The sequence below is a fragment of the Myodes glareolus genome, chromosome 3 (assembly GCF_982192425.1).
Source record: "Myodes glareolus chromosome 3, mMyoGla1.1, whole genome shotgun sequence".
In the NCBI taxonomy this organism is placed as follows: Eukaryota; Metazoa; Chordata; class Mammalia; order Rodentia; family Cricetidae; genus Myodes; species Myodes glareolus.
In genome coordinates this window covers 20,859,445-20,886,688 of record NC_142028.1, presented here as the reverse complement: position 1 = coordinate 20,886,688, position 27,244 = coordinate 20,859,445, and the positions used below count along the sequence as shown (strand labels likewise).

At 41.7% G+C, this 27,244-nt stretch overlaps 1 protein-coding gene across 6 annotated transcripts in view; it reads right to left on the bottom strand.

The window, feature by feature from the left end:
- The window catches only part of Styk1 (STY kinase 1), a 37,453-nt gene extending 11,228 nt beyond the window's left edge, over positions 1-26,225 (bottom strand). Inside the window, exons 1-6 of one of the 6 annotated variants that reach the window (XM_087904055.1) lie at positions 25,990-26,196; positions 12,700-12,731; positions 9,846-9,901; positions 2,372-2,528; positions 1,949-2,083; positions 438-704 (exon numbers count right to left, since the gene is read on the bottom strand). In XM_087904055.1, coding sequence (XP_087760181.1) covers positions 438-704; positions 1,949-2,083; positions 2,372-2,435 — 466 coding nt within the window. In that variant the 5' untranslated portion in view covers positions 2,436-2,528; positions 9,846-9,901; positions 12,700-12,731; positions 25,990-26,196. The other 5 variants (XM_087904056.1, XM_087904057.1, XM_087904058.1 and 2 more) reach the window with 5 other exon arrangements.
- Positions 26,226-27,244: the final 1,019 nt, after the last annotated feature.

The following is a 27,244-nucleotide window of genomic DNA, read 5'->3' as shown; positions in this document are numbered from 1 at the left end:
ACATGAAGACTGATGACTTTTCAGTCACTGGAACCCACAATGGAAGGAGAGAACCAACACCTGAAAGTTAACATCTGACCTCACTCTTGTGTGGCACACACCTGCACTCACACATACATGCCATGAATGCACGTGCACATACACACATACACAATAATAAATAATTTAAAAAGAAAAGGTATCAAATAGTAAATAAAAATAAAAAAACAATCTCATAACCCTAGGCCAAATAGCATCTACTATGGAAATGTCTACTTTACAGACTTCCATAGGCAAGGGTAAGGTAGAAATCTAAAGACCCAGGAAAAACTCTGCAACCAGCTTCCCTTATACACAATAAGAATATCTTCTGATACATATCTTGAAGTTAGCAATTACTGTTACTATTTACAGGTACAGGCTCACCACAGAAAGAGAAGGAAATCTTCCCACTTTACCTGCTAAAACCTTGAGGACAACACTCTTTGGCGTAGGGTGGTCCCTGGTGGTCATCATCGTGCGATAGAGAGTCCCACAGCTGCCACTGCGGATCTTCTCCATAACGTCTGAGAGTTGTTCTCTGGGCACCTGCAGCTTAGCCAGGGGCGGTGTGGCTGCTCGCAGAAAGCTCTCCACAGAGGTCTCCTTAAGAGGCAGGAGCACTTTTTCTCCTTGTCCTGCCACCTCCTGGCTTAGGTCCCTAGATGCAGGTACAGAAGCTGTACCTAGAACAAAGAGACAAAGTCCAACACCTGTTCCCTGCCCTGGGGACACCAGAAAATCAGACTGAACAAATTGGCCAGTCAGATTTCTCAATGAATAACGCAGGAACATCTTCTGATGATTCTCAGTGAATGAATACCAACACGAAGCTTCTACAACAGTAACAATAATTTCATTACTTGTAGAAAAACTAAAGATGAAGCCCTGGAAACTGGTCATGTTTCTTTTTTTATCATCCTGGGATTATCTTCATTGTTCCCATGGGTGTAGTACAGAAGCAAGACAGTTCTGAAAAGGAATCCACAGCACAAAAAGTGGTAGCCACTGCCTTAAGTCAGTCACATGACTTCCAGAATTGAAGGAGGCATATAGATAGATACTCAGCCATCAGCTGTAGCTTTTCTTTCTTCAGGGTGCCCTCAAAAGTGAAATTATTCTATATTTCCTTGACTCTTTGTTGAAAAGTCTTCTGAGACTATCTCCCATCCATAACTACCTTTCCAGTTAACTAAAAAGCTTCCTTCTTAAATTTCCAATCATTCGTTCTCAGTTCAGTAAGAATGGCCATATACCATATACTGTCTGTGAGCTGAGGTTAGGCATAGTTCATAACCACCTAAGATTTGTTTCAAATCATAGGACATACAAAATTAAGAATGGATGGGGCAGCATGTTATCAGGGAAAATAACAAAAGGAGATATGATTTTATCTATAGAAGTCAAAAAAGGCCTTTCATATTTGGTAATGCTTAATAAAGGCCTAGAAGTAATTACAGAGCAAACCGTGATGACACTATAGTAGAAGGAGCAATATGTATGAAGGCACCAAGAGAAGAATGCATGTGGGTATTTAAGGGGCAGCAAGAAAGGTAGTGCAGATAGAAGCCAAGTGGGATGACTCTCCGGAGAGATATGGCAGAGGCAGAGAGTCCAGATCATACAAGGTCATGGGAAGAATCTTGCTATTTTTATTCTCTGAAATACATCAAGCTATTGGGGGGTCCTTAGCCATATGAATTGAGAGACCAATCAAGGCATTCATGAATTATTTTGCATTGTCAAGGGGGAACTATACCATTAGAAAGTTAGAAGCAGTTATGGAGAAAACCACTGGAAATGCAATATGTGAGTGGCTTAGATTTGTAATTCATAAGATCTTGCTACGGATTAGACTGATGAAAACCTTGGCCTATGACTTTCTTAAAATCAATCTTCCCTGAGCCTAGCTCCATGGTTTGAGTCTTACCCCGGGTTCCAGGGTGCTGCCTTTGGGATCTCTGTCCTCTAATAAAAAGCCACAGGATGATTGCAAGAAGGATGAGAAACCCGCCAACCAGGAGAGCTGGAATGATGATTACTTCATACTGATGCTCCTGGACCACTGTGTAGGCCATAAACAGAAAGCGAAGTAAGAGGCCTGCAAGTTCCCTCCTACCCACCGTGTCTCAATGCTCCTGTATCCCCTCCTTCCCTCTTTGTCCGTGGAAGGCAACCTTGCATCTTAGACCAATGAGGGTCATTTCTTCTATCCTGATCTGATTGGCATGTATCCCCCACCACAAAAATGATATCTGCTAGAAATGAAAGCAGTCCTCTTCTAGAACCATCCAGAACTCAGTCCCTATTGCTTTAGTGTCAGATCACAGGCAGTTGTGGTCTCTGCTCTTACCACACAGTTTATCACTGAGGCTGCACTCCAACAGCACCCGGTTTAGGCGACCTTTCTCTCCCATCGCCACAGGGCCAGCCTCCTATGCTAGACCCAGAGAGTGTGCACAGGGCACAGCCACAGTGGCGCGTTGTACCAAAGGACTGTATGTGTTAATCTATAAAAAAAAAGAGCACATGTATAAATTTTAAGTACACCTATGAATCTCTAGTTAATAAGCACACAATGCCTTTGCTTAGCCACCTACTTCTTTCTGCTCTTTTGTTTGGAATTCGGGCTGAAGGAACATTCTTTTTCTCTGGAAGCATTTTTGTTTCTCTCTTATACAGAATTCTAGCCTTGATTTCTTCATTTCATTGTTACTGAAATTATTTTAAAAGCATCCTAGACTTCTGTGACTTCATGCTGAAATAGGGAGCCACAGCACCATCCTGACCATTGGTAGAATATATACCCCCATTACAGCCCCACTACATGTTAAATTCCTTTCAGTTGCATGTCACATTTTTTACACATATCATTTCATTCTACCTTTACCCAGACAATGAATGAATATTAGACAAATGTCAAAAGAGATTCACGTTTTTGCTTGCCTCTTTTGAGACATGTGCACCCTCAGAACAAGTAAAGAGCGTTTATCAATGAAAACTTTCATTCCTCACCTCTCAAAGTTTGTGTGGATCTCCTCTACACCCACCAGATGTAGTCAAACAAACCCACATTCTAACTAGGTAGGTCACAGACTACAGAAAGTGACACTATAAAAAGAGCCACCTTTATTTTTCTAGATCCTTCAAAAAAGAAAATGCATCCATACATAAATATGAACCAAACATAGAGCTGAGGGGTTGACTCAGTATGTAAAGTGCTAACTGTGAGAGCCTGAGGACTTGAGTTTGGCTCCCTGGAACTCATGCATCTGAAATCCTAGCATTCCTCAATGAGAGGCAGAGAAAGAAGAGTCCCTAAATCTTGCAGGCCAACTAACCTGGGAACACACTGCAGGAAAAATAACAAACAGAACCTAGAAGGCAAAGCCTGACACTGGGGGATGTCTTCCGCGGTAATGTGGAGGCCTACAGGTGTTCACACACAAAGATAAAAGCATAACATAAAATGTTATAGCATGAAAATATTCCCCACTCCAGTTACCAATTTTCCAGATAAATTACAGTTACTTTTTTCTTGTAGGACATTCTTTTATTATTAATATAGTTTGTCTTTTGAAAGCTTTGTATAAGTATATAATACATTCTGGTTCTCTCCCACAACACAACACACACACACACACACACACAGAACCATACATGTATATACACAAGCCTTCTCATTTTCCTACTGCCCTGCTATCTGTGTGACCCTGAGTCACCAATGGGTACATACATGACTAAATGCTATGCTTCCCACTCTGCTAAATCTATTCACTGACAATAAATCAGTAGTGAGTGGTAGGGCCCCAGGAGTCCCTTCTCCTTTCATAGCTAACTGTCAGGAGCACCTGACTGTGTGGACCAAGTCTAGTGCTCACAGACTCAGCAGCTATGACTGAGTGGGTCTTTGTCTAACCACCTTCAACAGTTTCATATCACTCACACATCTTTTAAGTGACATCTCCAGACCTGTTTCTTTCTGAAGAGAAGCGATAGTTTCTGCTAGCGCTTCTATGTATCTGGCAATCTAGCCTGTACCCTTGCTCGGAGATGTGGTGGCTTTAGAGTCAGTGCAGACTACTGTTTTAATTCTGACTAGTCTAAAATAGAACACACTGATTTTCCTGCTAAGTAATGTCGGGCAGTCTCATTTTGTAGTGATTTGGTAAAAACAAAACCAGAAGTGCAGCTGACATGGTGTGATGCTAAATGTCTGTTACCCATCCCAGACCTCCTATAGTTACACACTGAGTTTTAGTATTGATGCTAATGATCAAAGAGTTACTTTTTGAAGGCCAGAATCTCTGCCTCAAAAACTTAAGCAAAGACATCTCAAAGCTCCAGCCTCATGCCTTTTCACTTTTCACTGTTCTATGAGTATATGTTGTGAATCACAATTAACAACTCAGAAAGGAGACAGGTGTGTGGCCTGCTAATCGAGGTGGGCAGGTGGTGAAAAGTGTCATACACGGGAGAGAAATTGACCAGGAATTCCAGCACTGGGGAGTTAAGGGCAGGAGGATCTCTTGAGTTTGGGACCGCCCTGGTCTACATAATGAGTTTGAGGACAGTCAGGAGTACATAAAGAGACCTGGTCTCAAAAAATAAAAATTAAAAGCACACACACACACACACACACACACACACACACACACACACAAATAAAGAGAGAGTCAAAAAGAGGGAGGGGGAAGGGAAGAGAGAGAATTTTTGCCTGAGTTTGTACACAGCAAGGAATCTATGAAGCCAGTGAACAATTAGACAGCAAAGACTACCTCATGTAGGTGGTGAACCAAACAAGCAAAAAGAAAGTAGTTCAGAAACTTCCACCCCTCCAAGGCCACAGGGCAGGATCAAGGGAGTGCAGCACGCAGAGCAAAGGAAAAGGCCCTGAAAAACCAACCCTGAGCTGAGCTGGTTGCTCAGAGCCTGTCTGAAAAGGTCTCAAGGCCATCAGCATTCTTGTTTTACTTTCCTCTTGCTTCCCTTTCAGGACCTTATCAGATGTAAGTAATTATTTTTGTTCAGGGAGCAGCCAGTTAAACGAGTTTGGCTCTCTGGGGAGTAGGTGATAGGAACACAATCTCTCTACACAGTACAAATGGGAAAAAAAAAAAAAGTCATTCAGCTCAGACTGTGAGCTCTGCCCAAAAGCCAAACTACACGCCCAGTAGCACATAAGGAAGTAACGTGAAGTTGTTGTGCACAGACCCCCATGCTGAACTGGCTATGGCCAAACACACCTTCCCTCAGTGACCCAGATCCATTACCCTTCATCCACTACCCTTCTTCCGCTACCTGGCCATACAGAACGTCCACCTTAAGATACCATATGGCCTTCACTTAGTCTTCCTAAGCCAGGTTCTCATCCTGGCTTCTTGTCTCTGACAGTTTAAGGAAACTAGGATTATCCATACCAAGCAAGGTAATGAAACTGGAGGCTAAAGTGAGAAGGAAAATTCACTCTCTGAAACTATTTGCAAGATATTCATACAGGCTGGCGGGATACTTGCAAGTAAAGGTATTTGCTGTGCTTGCCTGACAATCTGAGTTCAATCCCTAGGACCCACATGGTGGAAGTGAGAACTCCCAAAATTTGGCCCCTGACTTCCACACAGGCACCATGGCAAATGTTCGTGTGTGTATCCATGCACAAAGAAACATACATACACACACAGAGTAAAAAAAAAAAAGAAATGTTGAAAGAGAAAGAAAAAAGAAAGATAATTGTACAATAACTTCCAAAGGTTACAGTTTGCCAAAAGGCATGTGGCACATAACAAAAAAAAAAAACCATTATTTTTTTTAAAAAAATTACACACCAGGCATACTTACTAGGCATACCCAGATAGCCATAGCTACAGAGAAACCTTGACACACAGAACCCTATCTCCCTCCAAGTTTATATATCAGAAGATACTCACATTTGCTTGTCACAGCAAGAGAAATTGCTATACCACTTTCTGCCTGAAATTCGTAAGTGATTAGCAAATGGTTTTGTCTATTGGTCTGTATAAAACTGAGAAAGGGCATGCCTTGATATCCGATCCTCTGGGATGGTTCTTCTCAAAGTTTAATCTGCCTCTTCTATAAGAGTCCTATAGCCAACATTTATACTTATGAAATATAATAAATACATATTTATAACAACACTATGTTAATATTTAGAGAATTTTCTTATCTTGTTAAAAAATTTGTAGCATGGCTACAACTATGCTTATATGGACTGCAAAATAGTTAAGAAAATAAAATACTAGTCAGCCACCACATGAAACAAAACACATGCATTGGAATCAAGGAACTCTTGCAGCTGGGCAGTTCTTTATTCTAATCCTCATTTGACAGTTGCAAACTATGTTTGTATATAGCTTGCCTACAGTTTGCATGTGTCCGTACCTGCCAAATCTCTCCAGGCAGACTTCTACCTGAAACAAGAATTGCCTCACTAGTGGGTTGTTATTCCCTGATTTTTCTCCTCTCAGCTACTTACTTCAGTGTCTTGATTTTTCTACAAAAGTTGAATTCCCCCACTTGAATTGAGAATCCATCATACAGTGACAAAGGAGACAAAATATAAAGAAAATGAGAATGAAAGGTGAATGGAGGCCCTAATTAGTTGCAAGACAATATTCTGGAGACTATAGGAGTTAGTGATAATTAGAATTTAAATCTCAATACTAACGCTCAAACTTTTACATGGATTCACAACACAATCACAAACCACAGGGTGTTTCTGCACCTGTTTCAATGCATCAGAGTTGGGCCTATTTGCAACAAGAACACAAAAACCCTTGTTTCTGACTTTTCAGTTTAGTTAACACAATATCACTCTCCCCTGTCCCCACAGACACAATCACCAATCTACCCACAAATTTCCAAAAGGAACTTTCTCCACCAAAGCGCAGTCGTGTATGTGGCTTTGAAAACCATCTTGTCCTGCTGGAGCAAAACCTCTCTGTGTGTGTTGCGGAAACTTCTCTGGAACAACATCTGACCCTGCTCCACTGAGATATGAGTCTGTCTGTCTGTCTGAAGCTCCAGTCCTAGCCTCAGCATCTGTATAAACACTGTTGTGGATCTACCAGCAAGATGGTCTTCAGAGATCCAAGTGACCCACCTCCTGGGAAAATACAATGGGTCAAGGAAGCTATTAACAGCTATGGGCTATGGGACAGAAGACATGAATACTTTAAATGAGGGAATATTTTATGGAGGAGGGAGCCCAGACTGAGAGGGTCTACTTTTGTTCCTAAATCATTGACCACCCTTCTCTCCTTCCCCTCCCAAGCTATCCAACAAGAAAACTCGCTTGCTAGAGAAAACACATCCAGTTAGCAGTAAGAGTGAAAACTACTCAGATTTGGAAGAATTCAATATAACTTATGTCCAACATCCTGAAAAACAAGCTATCCTTCCTGATTTCAGATCTTACATACCAAGCAAATTCAGCATGCCAGTCATTGTGTTAGGCTGTCTCATGCCCAATCAGAAAGGCAGAAACTGAAGCATTAGCATATAAACGATGAAGTCTTATTTAAGCATGTAAATAAATGGCAGAGCACTGTTTAATATCTAGGTCCAACTCTCTTAATTATATACCCAATGTTCTTTAAACAACTGTATGTATATGTGCCTGGATATATATATTCATATACACATACACACACACACCTTCAATTCTACTTCTATCATCTTCTTTTTGAGTGTGAAGATTCAGTTTTTAGGAATGGCAATCTTTTAGTGTTTCTGATAGCTAAGAAGGTGATTTCCCATTATCCAAAGGGACAGAACACCAACTGAGGACTTGGGATCCTTAGACGCTTCTCTCATACTCAGGGTCCACCTTTCTCCAGAGACAAACCTGCGAAACAAACCTGTGAGACACCATAGCAAAAAAGACAGGAGAGGTGACCTACGGAGGTAGGCTAATGGAGACCCCAGCCTTATCTCTGATATCTGCTAGCACGATGACATAGGTAGATGAGGGTCCCCTAGCCCTGCTCTTCTCTAGAATCAAGATGAGAATTATTCTGACATTCTCCCTGTTCCACTTTCTCAGAGAACTGTGACCTAAAATGAACTTGGGAACCCAAGAAAAGGCCTGTTTGAATAGAAATGTTTTGATACAAAGCATGCTAGCAACTTTTTCAATGCTTGAAGACCTGCGATGCAAGGCAGAGGAGAGGAGGCTTGGATCAAAATCTGCTGCCTCTAGACAGTGGACCTTGAAAAGCAGCAACGTTCTTTTAAGGCAGATTATCTGCAAGAATCTAGATAGCTCACAGAGGTCAAGTCAGAGCTCATTCAAAGAGTGACAATTCACAGACATCACCAACAGCATCAGAACTCACAGAGTGACAACTCACAGGCATCACCAACAGCACCAGAGCTCACAAAGAGCAACAATGATGCACACATCTGATTTCCTACAAGGCATTTTATATATTCAAAGCAACTGAGTCTTGCCAGATTTCCATCCTCTCTTGTTTTCGTCCACAATTCCATGAACTACCATCTAATGCTCTGAATCCTTAAACAATCAGAAATAATGTACCTGAGATGTTTTCTCACTTGTCCTCACCTTACTAGCTAACAGTTTCCCAAAGTCCTCAGCTTTCTACCTTTACAAAAGAGCTCTCCAAAGAAGGAAGAGAGAAGAGCACACAACCACTGCCCACCCCAAACGGCCACATCTGCTCCCACTGTGGCTTCTTTTCCCCATTAGACCAGCACACCTGATAGCCTGCAGTGGCTGCTGAAGCCTGTCTCTCAAGTCTTTCCTCACACATTGTACTGTCAAAGCTCGGTCTCCCTGTTTGTCTTCCTGGCCTTTGCCGACCAAGCAGGTGCTTCTAGATCTTTAAAAATCTCCTCACAGGTGGTTGTGATGGTGTTCACTTGTGTTCCCAAGTGAAATCAGGAGGCAGAGGCAGAGGCAAGTGGATCTGTGTGAGTTTGAGACCAGGCCAGCTTGTTCTATATAGTGAGTTCCAGAACAAGGAGAACTTTTTATTTCTAGTCACTCATCTGTTCTCTGTCTCTGGTAGACAGAAAGGTTCAAGCAAAGGTTAAGAAAAGAAACCTGAGGACCAGGGCTGTGCACACAGAGGGCATACACCACACCCTCCCTCTCAGTCATACACCACACCCTCCCTCTCCTCTCCTTTTTCTTTCCTCCCTGTCTCTCTCTCTCTCTCTGTCTCTCTCTCTGTCTCTTTCTCTCTCTCTCTCTCTCTCTCTCTCTCTCTCTCTCTCTCTCTCTCTCTTTCTCTCTCTCTCTCTCAGACCAGGTCAACAATCAGGAAGTTCACTCAGCTGCCTTTATCTCAGTACAGTGGCCCAGTAAAGATTCTGTAAACAGAACACAATCACAGGAAAACAACAATAAATATCAGACCAGATTAAAAGTATACCCTCAGGGACTACCTCCTTCTGCAGAGTTGGGAGCTGAGGTGGAATGTGTCCCCTCCTGAGGGTTACTAGCCTCTGTGAGATAGTAGTGACTACAAGCTGAGAGGTGGAGTCAGTATTGACTTGACTCTGGTAACAGAGGTTTGCAGTTTGAGCTCTGGTTTGGTGGGTGACTCTTGCAGCCCCCAGAACACAACAGCATCTGACCTTGAGGGTCTTCTTCCTCCTCCAGGAATTAGGAAACCCTGGCCCCGCCCCCCCCCCCCGTCTCTCTGTCTCTCTCTGTCTCTCTCTCTCTCTCTCTCTCTGTCTGTCTCTCTCTCTCTCTCTCTCTCTCTCTCTCTCTCTCTCTCTCCTGTGAGCAGTGGAGAAACTGCAGCAGGAAAAAAAAAATCAATGACGAAAGGGTCAACCTCAGGTGGAGCAGGTAATCTGTCCTTGCCTCTTCCTTGTGACCAGGTGATTCTTTCTAACAGAAACGGGGAAAAAAAAATAATGTTACTTTGGTAGGCATTGAATAGTAGATAAGAAAGAAGAATGAACATGAGCAACCAATTGTTTCACAATGGGCTCTAGGGTTACAATATTGACAGTGAAAATAAACACTGGAGATGTTGAGGAGGTTGAACCAGCAGCACGCAAGAGCCGTAGGAGCTTGAGGAAAGACAAACCAGAGACAAATAGTACAGGCATATTAGTCAGATCTGACGTTTTGATTTGACATGTCCATCTGGGCTGAAGAGGAATCTTCAGGAACTTAGTTTTTGTGTTTTATTTTGTTTTTGCAAGTAAAATATAGAGGCCAGAGAGGGAATCAAATCTATTGGAACTGGAGTTACAGATGACTGTGTGTACAAGGAATTGAATCTGGATTCTTTGGAAGAGCAGCCACTTCACTTAATTTTGGGCCATCTCTCCGGCCCTAGGAGCTGTTCAGTGATATGAAAAGTTTTAGAAGTAGGGCAGAAAGATAGCAAAAAAAAAAAAAGAAAGAAAAAGAGGAAGAAAAGAGAGATTTGTACACAATGGAAGTGTCCTAACATTTAGGAAACTTCAAGGGAGTAAATTACACCCAAATAGGAAATGTACAAAGTCCTTAAGAAGGAGCAAGGAGGGAAGCAGAAAAATGAGGAGCTGTTGTGGAGACTTGAAGGAAGAGGGGAGTCCGTAACAGCATGGAAGACAACTGGACTGCAGGGAAGGATCAAAAGCCCCTGGCAAGTGACACAGATCAAAGGGAAGTGAGCATAGAAGAGCGCAGCTGGACCAGAGTGTTCTCAGGAACACACGTGTGTAAGGCTGTGAGAGAACTGTGTCCAGGCATCTCTCCAAGGTGTCTGAGTGATTATGAATGAGAGGACTGGTGAGAATGAGTGAAGACTTCCAAGGCTGATTTGTGGACAGTCAGGGCTCCAGCAGGTCTGTGGTCCTCACACCATTGCACCTCACAGGAGCTGTATGACAATATTATCCCTGCTGCTCATTCCCCACTGCTCCCAGGGATGAGACTGATAAAGGGTACTGGATAATGACTCCACATAGCATCATTCAATAATGGGAAAGTGTCCCAGGAGATGCTGACAAACGGCAGAGATTGAAACTTCTAAAGTTTAGGAAATGGATTACTTACTTGATCAAAAATAATTTACATCATTACTCCATTGATAACGAAATAAATGTTAGTTGGGGGAAAAAGTAATAATCATTCTGAGAAGCATAAATTCACATTATAGGTTAGGTAAGATTAGTGATTACTTCATAAACTTCAAAGATGGAATATTTTTTCCATAGGAAAAAAATCACAATGAAAAAGCAGTAATTTTATGACAATAAGAAAACTGATATGCTGATAAACAAATAGCTAAGACTGGAGGAAGGCAAGTTAGCTATGTCTAAATGGTTAACAAATATAGACAAAAATGACTTTTATATGAATTAGTAGTTTTATTTTTATTTTTTAATCTTTGAGATAGGGCCTCACTATGAAGCCATAGCTGGCCTGAAACTCATGACGTAGACCATATTGGTCCCAAACTCAGAGATTCGCCGGCTTTTGCCTCCTGAGTGCTTGGATTAAAGGTTTTCACTACCATGCCCAGCTTAATTAGTTTTTGAAAATATATTTAAACCCATGCCTATAATCCCAGAACTTGGGAGGTTGAGGCAGGAGGATCTCTATGTGTTTAGGGCTGGTCCAGTCTATATAGTGAGACTCTTTCTCAAAAAATATTTTTTGAAATATGATCAGATATAATTTTTTTATGTACTTATATCAATGAGGCATCGAAATTGCTCTCCTGACCTACAGTCAGGGTGGAGTCCTGAAATTTAGTGAGTTCTTCCTGGTGCTTGTTAAAGGCCATTATCTGGCCCAGTCTGGGAGACAGCCAAGTTGAAGTTCACAGAACAGAGTTAATGTATTATCTCTTTTCAAAAGCAGAAAGAACTCAGGACAAGAATCAAATTCCTGGGGTGGATTTATCTCAACCTAGTGAAAGGGATATTTCCTAATCCATGAAGCTGAACTCATCCTTCATGCTCAGCTCAGAGAATCTGCTAGAAAGTCAGTGGGCATATGAGGGTCATCAGTGTAAGTGGTGGCAAATGGATGTCTAGCAAGAGTTCAGAGTTCTTCCCGAAAACCACGAAGAGATTTTTTTTTTAATTTGGTTTTTCAAGACAGGGTTTCCCTGTAGCTTTAGAACCTGTCTTGGAACTAGCTTTTGTAGACCAATCTGGCCTTGAACTCATAGAGATCTGCCTGCCTCTGCCTCCCGAGTGCTGGGATTAAAGGTATGCACCACCACCGTCCGGTTTACGAGGGATTCTAATATATTGTGTTTGTGTATGTATGTGTGTGCTGTTGGAAATAGAAGCCAGAGCCACATTCATTCTAGCAAAGCATTTTGCCTCCAAGCTGTAGGCAGAGCCTTAAAATAAACACTGTTATTAAAGCACTATCAAGGAGTCTGGGGAGGTAGCTCAGGAGGCAGAGTGCATATGTGAGGTCCAATATTCAATCCCAATGCCAAATAAATTGGGCATAGTGGCACTACTTGTAATCCCAGGATTTTGGAGATAGATGCAGGAGGATCAGAAGTTCAGGGTCAACCTCAGCTAGATATCTTATTGATTGATTAATTAATTAATAAGGGCTGGCAGGTTAGCTCAGCAGATATGGGTGCTTCCTACCAAGCTAAACTGACTTCAGTAACAGAACCCACACAGAGAAGAGAGAGAATAGACATCTTCAAGTTGTTCTCTGACCTTTAGGTTCATGCTCCACATGGTCACTGCCTCTGCATAAATAAATAAATAAATAAATAAATAAATAAATAAATAAATACAAATGTAAACAGTTTTTAAATAAATAAATAAACTGGGGCAGTTAGCATCTGCAGGTCCATCAGTGCAGTCATAATGTCATTCATTTACAGACAACTTACTGACTCAAGAAATTCTTTTCTCTAATTGCTCCTCAAAGGAGTCATTGAGTTTCTGAATATCACAGAACCTGAAGCTTTTTAGTGACTGCATCAGCTTCACTGCCACGCTCTCGGGGACATAAGCTCCCCTTCAAAGCACAGACTTAAACACAGATCCAGTTCCTTCTCCTCTTAACATGGTGAAAGACTTCCAGAATGTTAGGAAAGAACACGTGGGCAATAATCTAATGAGCAGAAGTGCAAAGTGGTGTGTGCACAGATGTGGATGTGTAGGGATGTGCTCATAATCCTGTTACATTTGTTTTTCACCTGAACAACCATGCAGTAGCCCAGTTGCCAGCCCACTATCTCTTGTCTGTGTGTTCTCTATGTTGAACCTGTGCATATTACTGCCTCTGCCCCCTTTCCTCATAGGCATTTATAGTTGCCTATTAAAAGCGGATTTATCTTGCTTATCCATCATGCATACGTTGGCCTCAGTTCACTTTCAATTTCTGGGTCAAATCTTAGAACTATAGTAAATAAATCCCATTTCTGAAATCAAACATACTTGTTTTTAGTGCTCAGTAGTTGTATACTTGGTTTTTCTCATTTTCTTACGAGGTTTGTGATATTATCTGAGTGTAAGAATTAAGAGATATCACATGCAAAATATTTAGCATAACACTTAGCATGCGTTAACTAGCTGCTTCCACTGCTTATCTCTGTTTCTTAAGCAATACAGAGAAAATTCACTAGGTTCTAATTCACTAGAGAAGATTTTGTATTGGCAGCTGGCCATCATTCTAGTATCACACATATCTACTTCCTTAATTCCTGCTTGCCAGTATTGTTCTATGTAAATTTTTGCAAGTGTCATCCCCTCTCGGCATTTTAATTCCTAATCTATAAAGTAGTGAATCATAATACTAAATCTTAATCTTTAAAATTATGAATCACATAATCATAGACATTCTGATGGGGGAAAATGATACATCACATGGAAGTGCACATCTGCAATCAGAGCGTAGGAGGCTAAAGATAAAGGAGGGCTAGACTGGGCTACGGAGTGAGACCCAATCTTGAAACAATAAGTGAAAGGTTAAAGTGCTTGAAAATTTCAAGACCAATGTATTTAAAAGCTCCAAGGCAGGATTATCAGATACTGTTTTTTCCTCTCCACCCACACACATGCATTGCCCCCTCTTCCACGGCACCCTGCCTTCAAGAGTTGAAGCTTAGTGGTAAATGATTTGAGCATCTACTGAACTGTGGCTCTAGTTGTTTTAGAAGTGAAGCTGATTCTGCACGTGACTGCATCATTTGTTGGTTGCATGTTTTCTTCTCTTATACGTATTTTATAACTGTTACACTCATAACTAACAAAGGTTAATACATTTCAAGAGAGATGATGCCTGACTTATCTTGGAAGGTAATCTGCAATCAAATGAACTTTCAGGGCCGCTTTTTAGATGTACCAGTGCGGTCTCCAGTATGATAGAGCTCTTCAACAGCCCAGTGAAGTTTTGCGATCTAGAGTAAGGGCAGTAACAACCAGCACACTGTCAGTATTTGTCCATACCTTAGGCAGGGAGAAATATCTGCACACAGAAAAGCATGGAGAGATGTAAAACCAGAAGGGACATGGATACCTGCACTTCTCTCTGTGTTATTAAGGAGAAAAAGAAACTGAGAGTATTTCCAATAGTCCTGTTTGTTGTGTGCTCACATAGACTGACTGCTACAGAAAATTCAAGTCATATAGGTATAGCCGTCCAAACTGCAGAAAGAACTGACAAGTAAAGGAGTCATCAGAGACACCAGGCACCCTCATGGGGTCCAGATCTGTCCTGGAAATAAGAACGTGGCAGTAATGCTCATTTTTTAAAGTTGGGATTGACCTTTGACCTTGACCTTTGCAAAATAAGAGTCTAACAAAGACCTCACTTGGAGGATGGGAGAGTAAGGGCTGGAGAGATAGCTCAGGAGTTGAGAGCTCATACTGCTCTTGCAGAGGACCCTAGTTCTGTTCCTAACACTCATGTCAGGCAGTTTGCAACCACCTATGAGTCTAGCTCCATGGTATTGAACTCCTTCTACTGGACTCCATCGGCACCCGCACTCACATGTGCACATAGACACACAAGATGACAATGGTAACATGCTTCCTGCCTGCCTTCTTGGGGAGAGCTCCTCAGAAGTATGTGACTGGTGATTGCTTGCCTTGAGCAACCACACGCCTGAGGTGCTGCTCACCATCCCTTCCCACGTGTTTGGAACTTCACAAGACCCACGTACAGCTGAGAAGAGTGTCTCACACCTGTGATGCCAGCATTTGAAAGTTGAGGCAGAAGGATTGCAGAGGGTTTAAGTCTGTCTTTGCTCTGTAGCCAGCCTAGACTACAGAGTGAGACTCTGTCTCAAAACAAAAACAAAAACTAACAAAATGAAAATAAAATAAAACAAAACCCTAGGTCAGGAAGCTAGCTACATTCAATGTTCTACCTCACCTTCTCCCCTATCAGGAGAGCAGAGTTCACATAATCAAGCTAAACAGTCAGTTTTGCCCTCTGCCCCACCCTGCCACTCCTTAAGGCTGAGTCTACTTGATTCTATTTTCCCCCACAGTTGCCTACTGCTGTTGACTGTGTTTACAGTGCCAAACATGGACAACGCTCTCACAGGTTGGGTGCCGCTCTAAACACACTGCATGGAGTGAACCATAGAATTCTCACAAATGGAGAAACAGTGGCCCAAAGTCAGTGTTATTACAATTTATCTTATCCTGTATTGTCTCTCAGAAGGTTTTCTTTCTTTCCTCCTTCCTGTTTCCCTTCCTCCACTCTATTCCTTCCTTTGTCTTTCTTCCCGGCTTTCCTTCTTTATTTTGCAGAGTTAGAATTACCTGTAATATTGCTCTTTTAATTGTGTATCATAAAATTCAATATTTTCAAATTTCAAAAAGTTGCTTTTATATTCACAGTGTTATACAATTGTCATCACTGTGTTACTTTAAAATACATCATTGGACTGAAGAGATGGCTCAATGATTAAGGGTATTTATTATTCTTCCAGGGGACATAGGTTTGATTCTCAGCACCCACATAGTGACTCACAATCATTCATAACTCAAGCTTCCAGGACCTTGACATCCTCTTATGGTCTCTCCCAGCCCTAGGCACACATGGTACACCAACATATGCAGTCAACGTACCATATACATAAAAATAATTAAATCTTTTTGAAAATACAATACTTTCATAACCTTCCGAAATAAAACTCCCTCTTAGTAGCAGTGATTGCCCAGTGTCCCCACCCCTAACTCAGGGCAATCACAAACCATTTTTTTTGTCTATGGATTATACTATCCTGGACATTCCATTTGAATTGAATAAATGTGCTAAATTTACTTTGTTTGAGTAACTAACTAGTAATTCTATGTACTTCCAACATATTTTTATCACTCAAAAGAAAACTTCATGCTCCTCATGTCTTTCAGGACCAAGGAAAGTTATATTTTTTAAAGATCCTATTCTCTTTGGATGTAAACCTTGCTCAACCTAGTCATAGTAGGGAAGGCCTTGCACTTTCCAAAGGGTGGGTGTATGGCACTTCCTTAGGGTTGGAAGGGTGGGGGAGGGTCTGTGGAGGGAGGGGACTGGAAGCAGGGGAAGGAGTGGGAATTTGGATTGATATTTGTTTAAGTAATAAAAAAAGGAAAAAAATTAAAGATCAAACAGAACATTCTTGAAAATTTTAGTTGACTGTGTTATAGAAACACTATGGACTTTACATGGGAAATAACTACTAAGTATATGACATCGTCTATAGAAACCAACAGTTCACAGTGTTTGTTTTCTGTTTATTGGTGCTTTATTGTACATAGCCTGAAGGGAAAGATGAGATGATGCTTTTGCATTGCACACTGGACAGGCACTGTGCTGCCGTTTATTTTAGAGATAATTAAAGTTGTCTAGAGTACTGTCTTTACTTTTCTCACTTTCTCAAACATTTTTCAATTTAGAATATAAACATGCTCAGAATGGTTTTTCTCTTATGAAAGTGGAAGAAACAAACCTACAGATTAAAAACAAATTGTCCAGAATGCATTTATGAGGCAGATGGCATGCTCAGTGGCATAAATGCAAAGCTTCCCTTACTTCCCTGTGCTCCAAATGCAAAGTTAAAAAGCTGAGATCTGCTTTTGAATAAAATTGAGAATCCCCCAGCAAATATGTAAACCTGAATTTTTTTTATTCTCCAGTCTAAGAGGCATATTTCTCTTTAGTTCAAACTATAAAAACAAATGATCCAATCAATAAATAGGCTAATGAACTCAAGTGACAATTCTTAAAAGAAGTGTTGTGGAATATTCCTTTACAGTGTGTGAAGATATGTCACTGGGGTTGATTTAATAAAAAACTAAACAGTCAGAAGCTAGACAGGGTTTTCAGGACAGAGAGAATACAGGGAAGAAAAAAGTAGAATCACAAGCAAAACTCAGGGAGGATGCCAAATACACAGGAGAAAAGGTAAATGCCAAAAGTTATGTGGCAACACGTGAATTAATAGAAACGAGTTAATTTAAGTTATAAGAGCTAGTTAGAAACCAACCTAAGATATCAGCTAAGCTTTCATCATTAATAAGTCTTCTTGTAGTTATTTGGGAGCTGGTTGTAGTGATTTGAGACAAAGACTCGCTACAAAGAAGAAATACAAATGGTCAATAAATGGCTATAAAGAGAATGCACGTAAAACAGGGAGTTTCCTTCTCACCCCAATGAGGATCAAGTAAACAAATGATAATTAATGTTGGTGAGGATGTGGGGCAAGAAGAAATTGTGCAGCTACTATGGAAACCAAAGTAGTGGTTTCTTAAAAATAAATAAATAAATGAGCTAGAAATTCCATAATCCCACATATCCCAGCTATACTGCTCTCTGTGTACACCCTATGGACTCTTATATGAAGAGATAGTTACTCTCATCTATAGCTACTTACTCTAGCCATGCAATGAGCCAGTCTAGATGCTGATCAGTACATGAATGGAAAAAGACAAGTGATTCAGGCAATTTTATAGAGCACCCCACCAAAATGAGATTTTCATGAAAATGTATGGAACTGGACATCATATGTTAAAAGCAGTAAGCCACAATCATAAGACAAGCACTACATATTGTCTCTTATATAATGAGCCTATGTTAAAATTGAAAGAGGGGGTTATGGAGCTCTTTTGGGAATGATAAAAGGAGGAAAAGAGAGGGGGTATGATAATCAAGCACCTTAATGTGATAGGAAAGCAAAGGGTGATTGCCGCGGGATGAAAGGCAAAAGTTAGCAGAGCAGGCAGCATGGATTAAGCAAGAGCAGTGATGAAGGGTGTACTGCATAGATTTTATGAATTGACATGATTTAGAATCATTTTAGGAGGGAGAAACTCTAGATAGAGGTTCTAGAAGTTCTCCCTTCTAAAATTTTGGTCCCACCTCAACTGAATATGCCAGGCTTTGTTGATTCCCCATGGGCAGCATTACCCTATCTGAGGAGTGGATGGGGAATGGGCAGGGAGGAGACTGGGGGAAGAAGGAGAAGGGGAGGGAGAGGAACTGTGGTTGGTATGTAAAATGATTTAAAAAAATTTTTTTTTAAAAAAGAAGAGAGAACCTCAATTTAAAAAGTGTTCGAGAAAGAGAGAGAGAGAGCGAGAGAGAGAGAGAGAGAGAGAGAGAGAGAGAGAGAGAGAGAGAGAGAGAGAGAGAGAATGAAAATGTCCTCACCAAACTGGCCTGTGAACAAGCCTATGGTGCATTTTCATGATTGATGATTGGTATGAGAGGACCCGGCTCTCTGTTCCAGCACTGGGCCAGTGGAAAGGCAGGCTATGTAAACCACGAGGATTAAGAGAGTGAGCAACACTCCTCCATGGCTTCTGCTTCAGTTCCTGCCTCCAGGTTCCTGCCTTGAGTTCCTGCACTGATTCCTTTCAGTCATGGAACATGAAGTTTAAGTGTAAGCTGAAGTAAACCCTTTCTTCCCCAAGTTGCTTTTGGCATGGTGCTTATCAGAGAAGTAGCAAGCTTAAGTAAGGGCTGGTGAGAAGGCTCAGCATGTAAAGGGACTTGCCACCATGCATGAAAAACTGAGTTCAATCCTCAGAAACTCCATTTAGGAAGGAGAGAATTGACACCAATAAGCTGTCCTCTGACCTGCATCCTACATATGCATGCTGTAGCATTCTTGCCTGCACACACGCACATTCCACAAAACAAACAAATTAAAGTGTAATTTTAAAAAAAGAAACCATAAACAAGACAGAGGGGAAATAATGAAAACAAAGTATACATGTGTATGAAAAATGTCATAATGAAAAGCACTGCTTTGTATGTAAACCTAAAAATTAATAAAATAATGCAGGTGATTTGCTGAGACAACAGAAGTTCTATCTTTTAGAGAATCAGTGCATGAATAAACTGACCATCAGGTCCTCCTAGATAACGGCCAGAATGCTATTTCTGACAATAACTGTGGTGTGAAATGGGGCCACCAGTCACTGGACCACTGCTGTATAGACAGAAATAAAAGTACCCTCTGTAGTTCTGTTGGTATTTGAACTAAGCTCACAGCCCTAAGAAGATCTCAGTTCCTTGCATGACCAAGCGGGCATCCAAAGAATCCATATTCCTAACTTCCATCTCCACTTTGACTTCTACTAATCCACCCTCCAGCAGAACCCACTGCTTTTTTCACACTCAAAATAAATTTCAGAAGATTCATATTACACTGTCCCTGCATTCTGCTAGGTGCTCAAGTCAACGTTTTGGCAGTGCTGTGGATCAAGTCTCAGGTTTCATTTGTGTTAGGCAAGTTCTCCAACACTGAGCTCCATCTTCATGCAAGCCTACTGTAGCCCATATTACTACTAAACCATTGACTTGTTTACGAAGATAGACAAGGTACATCATCAGCAATTCTATGTCAGAGATCAAAGATCAAAGAAACTCCCTTTTGTAAGATATTTATGTTGTGCTATCTGAATACCCATAGCCACAGCTTGTCATCAGTTATGCAGACATCATTGAGTGTTCATCGTCCGGTCAGTTGTAGATAATCTAAACTCCTACTTTTAATTTCAAATTAGGCCACGTCCATTCCCTGTTCAGTACTAACCCAGAGGACTGATAATTGCTTGTTTTCGTTTTGGTCCAGGAACAATTAGTGTGATGATGAAGGATGGAGTAGACACAGACCATTGCAAATAGTGCTTGGGTTACCTACATTTCTCTCTAACAGTCTTACAGTATTGTGGCGCTCTTCAAATTCTCCTTCATTCCTATCATAGAAAATCAGGTCAGAACACCTCCCTGCTGTTTTAATAACAGTATATTATACTTGGAAACTATAGTTTAGGTGTTGAGTTTTAAAACGGTCAAAAGAAATTAGAGATCTAATATGATGTCATGTCACGTCTTTATCTTGGCTGTATTATTAGGCCATCCTGAGATTTGATTATGGGTGAGAAAAGAGTGAAACTGAGGTCACATGGTGTCAGGAAGAGTAGCCTGAGCATCCAGGAATGATGTAGACACAGCAGGTCAACCCTAGTATCACAGAGTCATTCTGCTAACATGCTGCAAATGTACTGAGTGCCTCTATGTTCCATGCCATGATAGTCACATTACAACTAAAGAAGCAAGATACTGAAACAGAACCCTGCTATTTATTTCTTTAGAAAATAAATGTATAGGGGTTTTGCATGTGTGAGAGCTTGTGCCACCATGTGTGGAGACCAGTGGTTTATTTCCTTCCTGCTTTATGTGGTTTCTAGGGGTTGACTTCAGATCAGCAGGCTTGTAAGGGAAATGCTGTTGCCTGCTAAGCCATCACTGGTTTCTGTCATCCATTGCCCCCACATACACCACTCTCTCCCTCTTTCTTTCTTTCCTCATTTATTTTTGAGACACGGAGGGATTTACTATGTAGCATTTAATATCCAAAAGCTTAGTATGAAGACCAGGCTGGTCTTGAAACATAGAGATTCACCTATATCTGCCTCTTGTGTGGTGGGATTCAAGGCATGCACCACTTGGGCCTGGATTATTTATTCATTAATCCCTTTAAGAACACATTATGAAATGCAGTACCTGCATCCCAAAGGCCACAGGGTTCTAACTGTGAAACTACAAGAGCCTTCTGAAGGAATTGTGTGAGAAGAGGAAGAGGATAGTGGAAGAAAGAGTGAGAGAGGGTGATGTGAAAGTATAGCCATGTGATCCATTATTCTGAAGAGCTAGTGTGCACCAGTTACAACTAATGAAAAAAATGACTCTTTGAAAACAACCCAAACCACTGGTGTCTGTTCAGCAGTTAACTGGCACTGAAGCTAAGGCTGCTGGCATTGGATGTTTCAAATCCCCACCAAATGCTCTTCCTACTACAAGTTCCCACCACTCAGAAGCCTGATGACACTTAGTCTTTTTGCATTCAGCTGAGTTTTCTGTAGATAGGAATGAGGCAGGAGTTCTTGGGTCTTGGAATTCACCACGCCCATACACTATCACATGCCTTCTGCCACCATGCTTTGGGATGGGCAGGCTTCTGGTTGGAGCTCCTGCACATATGGAATTTACCACTTACCAGTGTTTTCATTGCTGAGACAATAGGAGTATTCTAGCACTCTGCTCTTTTATCAGAAATTCATACTGGCTCATACCAAGATGACAGCCCCTTTTGAACCTTGAAGGGAGCAGATATTGAAGCCTGAAGGGAAATTCAAGGGTCAAGAGGCCAGGTAGGCCCTTCCAGATTCCAACCATACTGACTGGATTTGTAGACTATGATTATAAATCAGAAGGAAGACAGAATATCCAGGTCAGATTTTTAGTATCCCCTTAGGTTTTCCAGCCTCAAATCACAAAGTACACCACTTCCGCTTCTCGTACTGACAAATCCTGCTACTGTACCTCATAGCCAATGAGAAGCAGCATTAAACTCACACTCAAGATCAACAAAGATCATTGAGCACTTAGATGAATATTAGTAGAAGCCAAAATAGTGCAATCTGTCTTAGGGAGGCTTATCCTAAGCCCATGTGTGCTTGCGTGTGTGTGTGTGTGTGTGTGTGTTTGGTGTGTGTGCGAGAGGGTGTGGTGTACGGTGTTTATAGTGTACATGTGGTGTGTGGGGTGTGTGTGTGTGTGTGTGTGTGTGTGTGTGGTACTTGCACGTCTGTGGATGTGTCCTATGCATGCACATGTAGTGGTCAGCCAGCATCTTCCTTTATCACTCTCACCTAGAAAACACACCTCTGGCAATGTTCTTGAGGCTGTTTCCAGAGAAATTTATCTGAGGAGAGAAGACTTACTTTAAATGTGAGAAGCACAGTCTTATATTCTAAATCCCAGACCGAATACAAAGGAGAAATCCAAGCCAAGAGTCATGGTGCAGCCTGTAATTCCAGCATCAAGGATTTGAAGGCCTACCTCAACTGCACAGTAAGTTCAAAGTCAGCCTGAGCTACATGAGACAGAGTGGGCACATTGTCTATTTTTTGTTGTTGTTCCTTATACATGATGGAGAATTTTAGTGAAAACCCTCCCCCCTTCTGTCACCAGAGCCACAAGTTGCTCCCACTGCCATATTGTACCACACCTTGATAGAATGCATCCTCAAATCATGAATCTTCATCCCTTAATTTGTTTCATATTGAGCATTTAGTTGTAGCATGTAACTCAGTTGCTGCAAAGAGAGCAAACTATCCAAGGCAGAGGAGACCTTCTGCATTGAGATGAGAGAGTATAGACCTAGGAAAGAGGCTACAAGAGAAGGGGCACACAGGAGCCCCCTCATTTCCTCCACTTCCTTTCATTATCTAAAAGTAGCTTTCGCCAACTATGCGCTAACCTATCGTCTCATTATTTTGGGTAGAAATTTCAAAGAAACTCTTAGAAGTCTGAAAATAAGAGGTTCCAGTCTTTGAACATGGAAGTGTCCCTAGCCATTTTTCCCATCTATAGCCACCTTTCACGTATAAGAAGAAAAAGGATGACAAAACAGTAAGACAGAGAGCTAAGTCCTTTGTTCTTCAGCCACTGATAGAAGGGTAGCACTTAAAATAAATCTCACACTTAAGCACGGTGGCTCACATTTGAATTCTAGCACCTGGGAAATGGAGGAGGAGAAGAACCAGAAGTTCAAGGTCATCTCTAGCTACCCAGTGAGTGAGAATAGTCAGAGACACGAGACACCCTATTTCAAAAAGAAGCAACAACCAAAAGCCAATAACAAGTACAAATCTCAACAACAAAAGTAATAGCAACACTAATAATAATAAACAAAATAAAATAAATTCTTGGCCTGGACTCATCTCACTCTGTCTGTAACTGGCAACTTTACCTTAAGGGAATCGATTTCTTCTCTCATTTTCTCTGCTTGGAAACTGTGTGCAAGACATGATCTAACATATAGAGCACATTCAGCATCCATGCCACTTATCCCATACATAATGTTGAGTTTTCTGTTATTTAAAACAGTATTATACAGAGAGCATCATGGTACCCAGTTGTTGCCCAGAGAGCACATGTCTCTTCATTCTATCTTGAGGCAAGCTGAAGGGATTTAAGCTTCCTTGATATTCATAACAAGGAGAATGCCAGTCTCTAAGTAGAAAGTGAGTGCTGGCAGCTACTCTGGAAACTGAGGTGGGAAAATAGAAAGATCAAGAGATGTCTGGCCTACAGAGTCAGTTCAAGACCAGGTTGGACAAGCAAAACTCCATTGAAAAGCAGAAAATAAAGAGAGGGCTAATGTGGGGCTAAAGAGATGGCTCAGTGGTTAAGAGCATGTACTGCTCTTGGAGAGACCCAAGTTCAGTCCCCAGCACCCGACTCCAGTGGCTCACAGCTGCCTGTAACTCCATCTTTGGAGGGTCTAGTACCTCTTGGCTGTGCTCCTGGGCGCAAACCCACATTACGGTGTCTGTGATCATGTATGTAGCTGCATTATGTTTATTTCTGTGTGTCTGTACATACACAAACACATAGACTCAATCATACTGTAAGAATTACAAAACAAAATCAATTAAAAAGAAACTGAGGATATAGTGACAATGTCCTGAGTTCAATCCCCAGTAATGAGAAAAAAGAAAGAAAGAAAAACAAAAAGTAAGGATGTGGATGGGGGAAGGGGATGACAATAAATTCAAAGATCAATACAGGACTAAATAAAAATGCTTTCTTCTTTCCACAATGCACATGCCCTAAATCCCTGGAACCTATAGGTTGCTTTTATTCGTGTTAAATAGCAAATGAGAATTAACATTGCAGGTGGAATTAATCAACTAACTTTGAAAGAGGGACTGTTACTCCAAATAACCGAGTGAGTCCAGTGTTTCACAAAGATCCTTAAATGGTCAAAAGGAGGGCCAAGAGTCAGTGTGGACGACTGAAGAAATTAAATCCAGGCAGTGTGGTCTTTGAAGATGGACAAGGGCATGAACTCAGGAATGTGCTCAAAACTCCAGAAACAAGCAAAATGAGAACTGGATTTCCTTTAGAGCCTCCAGAGAGAAGGCTGCCCTACCCATGCTTGACTTCAGACCCACAGAACTCAAAGACAAGACTGTGTGCTTTAAGCCACAAGTTTTGTTTTTGTGTGTGTGCGTGTGTGTGTGCGTGCATGAGTGCAGACAGGTAAGTGTGTGTGTGTGTGTGTGTGTGTGTGTGTGTGTGTGTGTGTGTAGAGTTATTGGTTATTGCTAAAACAAAACAAACATGTAACTTCTGAGCACACTGTTGTTGAGACTATAGCGAGAGATGGGAAGTGTGAGAAGAAGCATCAGCAGGAGATAGCTGAGCCTTTCCTAAGATGTCCTGACTGTCTTTGAGTATGCTCATATGTACTTGTAATCTGAGCACATATATAAGGACTAAACTGTTGTCATGGATTGAGTTGTGACCCACTCCATTCACAAGTTGACACTGTAGAACTTCCTATCCCCAAATTTGACGTTATTTAGGGATAGAAACTATTAAAAGATAAACGGGATTGGCCTTAGTCTAATATGACTGATGTGCCTATAAAATGAAGATGCAAAGGCAGACAAATGCAGGGGAAGGGGACATCATAATAAGAAGACAGTCACCTACCAACTCCAGAGAGGGACCCGAAATAAATCTTTCACACAGAGCTCAGAAGCAATAGTCCAACAGACATGGACTTTGCATGCACTTGTACTTTTACAACTTTGGCCAATAATGAAGGCATAGGGGAAAGGTTATCATTTGCAAAGGCACAATACTTCATGACATCTCAGTGAAAGGATCAGTCTCTAGGTGTCTGTGGGTGGAGATGCTGATGGAGGCAGAACAGTAAACCAGGCAGTTAGCAAAGTCCAGTGTCCAACCGGGTTCATGGCAGTGGACCAGCAGCTCCCTCCTTTTCCCCCCATCCACTGGTGGCTCGTACTGAGTAGTAGGGAAAAGGCACGGTTTCATGTACAGAAAAAAACACGTTTTCTCTCCCACGGGGAGAAGACTCGTTACAGAAGGAAGTAGCACAAATGAGAGAGAGAGAAAAGAGACAAGATGATAATGAGATTGAGAGACAGATAGGAGGAAAAAGGAAGAAAGAAAAAAAAGATGATAGTTAAGGAGAAAACAGGTTTGGCCCAATAAAGGACGGCACGTAATTTTGAAACATGAGAAAATACAAATATTATCTCATTCAACAAATATGATATCACAGCCTTGTGCAGTAACTGTAATGGCGGTGCCTCATTCCGAGGTTGAGCGTGCTGACCCCAAGGAACTGATCTGAGAGGACTATAGACCCTCCTATAAATAATTCCGGTACCCTCATTTTTTCCTAAACCCTCTAGGTCCAGGCTGTCCCCTCTCCGAAAATTTCATCGTAATGCTTTCTTTGCCAAAACGAAAGTTTTCATGTCATAAAAAGCCAAAAGTCACAAAACACCTGCACCAAAGAAATACAGATCAACGCACCTTGGTTTTCAGACAGACAGCCTGGCCATTCTACCACCCAGCTCCCTCTCCTTCCCTTTTTTCTCTCTCCAAACCCACCCCAGATGCAACCAGTGTGCCTCTCCCTCCCTCAGACCCCAGAAACCAGCTGCTACCTTGTCCTTTCTCGATTCACTCCGGTTTCAGATGGAGCTGGCCAGTCAGGGCACTGGAAGGAACAGGTGAGGCACAGCAAGGTGTGCCAGCCTCAAGGAAAGCCTTTCCAGTCTCAACTTCCCCCAGTGGGGCGTGACTGCCCGCAGAGGATGAAGTCTGGGCGGGCTCCCCACAAGGGGAAGTCTGTGGGTCCTGAGGTTTCCGGAACTCACCACACAGCAGCCAGCAGGAAACCTCGGCCGAAACTGAAGAAGTTGGACTTGTTGCCCAGCGACGTGCTCATTTTCGATTGCAAGGTGAACAGTGCAAAGGAGAAATCAGTTCAGGTAGACACAGAGTTACGATGAAGGTCAACAGCGCCACCTCCTGGCAGATCCTGTATCAGCAGTTTCCGCGGAAACATGGAATTGTCAGGGAGATCCCAGGCAAGGTCCCCCACCTCGAGGCTGTGCCAGGTGTTAAAAAGTAAAAAAGATGAGCATCCAAACAATCCAGGCTCCCACAAAGTTAGTCTATGCCGCAGAATTAAATCCCAATGCCATTGTCCTTGGCTTCTCAGTCAACCTTCATTGCCAGCCACGTTCAGAGTGTCCATTTTGATCACATGCTCCATCACTCCAAGTCCAGCTGGCCTTGGTGAGCTCCCATTGGATGCTCACCTTTATAGACCTGTATGGACGGGGGAGGATCTTGGACTTCCCACGGGGCAGAGAACCCTGACTGCTCTTAAGACTAGAGAGGGAGGGGGAGGTGAAGAGGGGAAGGTGGGGAGGGGGAGGTGGGAAGGGGCAGGGAAAGGGGAGGCGGGGAAGAGGTGGAAATTTTTAATAAATAAATTAATTAATTTTAAAAAAAAGTAAAAGAGACCACAACCACGACCCGGATAAACCTTAAAGGAATCGATGCAAAACGAAGTCCTAGAAGTAGGTCATAATATATTTAGTATGAAGTTATAGAAACATATCATGAGCTGGACTCTCCTTTCTCTTAGGGAAAGGCATTTGGGAAAGTAGTTACCTACACTCCTTTGTCTAAGCTAGCAGTATCTCAAAATCCTCTGAGGGCAAGTCACATAGCAGATATTTTGCATATCAAACAATTACATTACAATCAATAACAGTAACAAAATTATAATTATAAAGTAGCAACAAAGTAATTTTATAGTTGGCGGTCACCACAACTTGAGGGACTGTATTAAGGGATCACAGCATTAGGAAGGTTGAGAGTCACTGACTGGATGCCCTCTTAATTTAC